The sequence below is a fragment of the Pituophis catenifer genome, unplaced genomic scaffold (genome assembly GCF_029215685.1).
Source record: "Pituophis catenifer annectens isolate HBS135680 unplaced genomic scaffold, rPitCat1.0.hap2 SCAF_9, whole genome shotgun sequence".
Lineage (NCBI taxonomy): Eukaryota > Metazoa > Chordata > Lepidosauria > Squamata > Colubridae > Pituophis > Pituophis catenifer.
Window position 1 is genome coordinate 20,484,469 of NW_027256889.1, and position 3,086 is coordinate 20,487,554.

The 3,086-nt window shown below is 45.3% G+C and overlaps 1 protein-coding gene across 1 annotated transcript; it reads right to left on the reverse strand.

Annotated features, from left to right (window-relative positions):
• Positions 1 to 589: 589 nt before the first annotated feature.
• Positions 590 to 1,474, reverse strand: CUNH1orf216 (chromosome unknown C1orf216 homolog). Its single transcript, XM_070950119.1, has one exon. It carries the CDS (start codon positions 1,472 to 1,474, stop codon positions 590 to 592), a length of 885 nt encoding a protein of 294 aa, XP_070806220.1.
• Positions 1,475 to 3,086: the final 1,612 nt, after the last annotated feature.

Genomic DNA, 3,086 nt, shown 5'->3' on the forward strand with positions numbered 1-3,086 from the left:
GGCCAGGACGGTTAGGAACAGAAATTTGGCAGTTTGAGGTGGTTATCAAATTAGAGAACTACCTTGTGTATCATAAGGATGTCATGCCATGCAAGTTGTATCATGGCTTTGAAGCATCTAACATTCTATCCAGGTGGTAGCACAAGGCTTGATAACTGACTCACAAAGTTCCCATTTCAAGCTTCTTTCCATCTCAGATGCTTAGCAGGTATTTTATAAGCCTACATGCCCACGATTTTTCAGTTTTTCTCCATGACCCATAGGATCTACTCATCATAATACCATCTGCATTTCTTATTTTCGTTTCACTGGAAGTTGTATTTATAATACATTCACCCCCAGAAGTGATGCATCTTGGAAAATAATCTCGGGGGGAAAAAAGTATGTGTCCACATAAATAATGTGTCTTGGAGTATCTATGATTAACTTGCCGATAATTTTCTGATGTGTTCTAGGAGGAACAATCAAACACGAGAAAAGTCCACTGGGCCAAATTGCAAACAAGCCATGATCCTGATGACCGTTATTTGGGAGGCCAAGCTAAGAAATGAAGAGACGGAGGGTGGGCTGTTTTTTATCATTCAAAACCCTAAGTTGGGTTTTCGGTGTGCACCATGCCTTGCTTGACCTGTCGAATAAGTTCTTTGCGATTGTCCAGGATAGTGTCAAAGCTCTCCTGCAGTCGATTTTGCTGGTCAGCAACGTTCTGCTGGAGGCTGCGAATCCAGCGTAGCAAGGCCAGGCGGCGATACATCACTAAGTGGCTGTGATATTTCTGTTTCTCCAACTCTTTGAACTTCTTCATCTCCTGCAGGTTCCTGAAAGCTTCTGCCAGTGCTGGGGAGACGGTCTCAGAACTAGAGGAAGAGCTGTCAAAATCATCACTGGAGGCTTGCTGCGTAGGGTTACATGTCCAGTCTTCATCGGTGACAGAAGGTATCTTCCAAACTTTGGTGTCATCACTTTCAGGGTTATCAATCCAACGACTGCTGGAATAATCATTATCTTCTCGAGGGGAACTGGCCAGTTTCCCTCTTACTTTTACCTTCACCTGGTAGTTGGTCTCTTGTTCTGGACTCCTGACCTCAGCACCTTCAGGCGGTCTGCGGATGTCCTCCTCTTCTCTGTCCTTCTCCTCCTCTAAGCCCAGGAAGTTATCATCAGACTTTAGGTTCTGAGAAATGCCTCTAGAGCGATTCTTTGCTTTCGGTCGGTGTATTAGATCAGTCAGATTCTCAGATACCTTCTTTATCCCATTGTCATTCCATTGTTCCCACTCCTCTGGTATCGGCACCTTTGATATGGGTTGGCTCCAGTTTTCGTTGCTATCAGAGGACTTCTCATCCATGAAGTTGAGGTTCTTGTCTGGATGGGAGTCCTTTTTGTTATGGTAGATCACATCCTGCTGTGAATTTCTCTGGGCTTCACCGAGCTGTGGATGGAGGGGGAATTCCGGTTGGCACATGGCAAACATCGATGCCCCCACCCAACTGGGAAAAAGAAACCAGCAGAGAAAGAAATGTAGATGTAAGGACATGACCAATATGCAGAAAAATTCCAACACTCCTGGGTGTCATCCTGAAATTCATGCTTTGGATCCCAGGCCAATCTCAGCATTTAGAGCTCTCTAAAAGCCTGGATCACCAAATTAAAAAAAACCTGTGATCAGTAACTATGTGATCAGAGCTGACTAAGCTTCTTCTGAATAGAATTTAGTTTTCCAGGATTTAAGGAAAGTTTCCTTTGCTCCTATAATGAGCTTCTGGTTATCTAAATCCTGATTTATTTCATTAACTCAATGGCGCAGGTTCATGCAACACTGAACTAGCAATTGACCAGCCAAGTTGAGTTCACACAGCATACAGTACTGACCCACAAATTAACCAGATTTTGGTCCAGTGAGTTGTGTGAGGCCAACCCTATTGCTTCTTTTGCTGGGGAGGCGGGGAGGAGAAGATAACTTCATGCTAGCTCCCAAGTAATTCACAAACTGATCATATTTCCATCTTTCTAAGCATGGGCATAACCATGTTGCATAACCTTTTTCTGGCTTAAAGCCACAATAGTCCTCTGAATGCATGCTGGGGTGAAAGGACCCTGTCCCTCTAAGTTGGACCTGGATGATTAGTTTAGCTGATCTAATTTAAGTTTTACTAAAATAAACGAATATAACACAGTCATCAAAATGAACACAGGACATAGGACAATAAGGCTTGAAAAAAACATCCTTGCTCAAGCTGGAGATCCTATACCCGTGACGGGGAACCTATGGCACGTGTGCCACAGGTGGCATGCGGAGCCATATCTGTGGGGATGTGAGTGTTGCCCTAGCTCAGCTCCAGCGCACATACACGTGCCAGCCAATTGATTTTCGGGCCTTCCAGGCCCACCGGAAGTCAGGAAATGGGCCGTTTCCAGCCTCTGGAGGGCTTCTGGGGGTGGTGGGGAAGGCTGTTTTTGCTCTCCCCAGGCTCCTAGAAAGTCTCTGGAGCCTGGGGAGGGTGAAAAATGGGCCTACCGGGCCATCACGTGCCAAAAGCAGGGGGAGCGTGGGGGGTCACACACGCATGCATGGGGGGCAGGGGGCATTGAATTATGGGTGTGGGCATGCATGACACACACACCCTGCTCCCCCCACTTTTGGCATACGATGGCAAAAAGGTTAGCCATCACTCTTCTATACTATTCTGGGCAAATGGCTGTCCAGTCTCTTCTTGAAAACCTTCAATGAAAGCCCCCAATAAATGAAAATATTTGTAGTTCAGGGTTGAAATGAGGGGTCCTTTGTCACCCTCTGAACTTGGTTGTTTTCTTGCAGGTGCTTCATTACTCAAATTAGGTAACATTATCAGTGCTAGTCACTAGCACTTACGGTGTTACCTAGTTTGGGTAATGAATCACATGCAAGAAAACAACCAAACTCTGATGGAGCAGCCACCATGGCTTTCCATATATTTAAACATTCTGTCCCCCCTTTTTCCTCCCATAATGGTTACCTTGGCACTACACAGGCTTAACCTTGTTGCCAAAATAATCTTGATACGAGTGATAAACTAACCAACCAAATTGTTTGCACAAAAAGAGGC

Excerpts from the sequence above, each read along its gene's own strand:
- CUNH1orf216 (XM_070950119.1), bottom strand. The coding sequence starts at position 1,474 with ATGTTTGCCATGTGCCAACCGGAATTCCCCCTCCATCCACAGCTCGGT.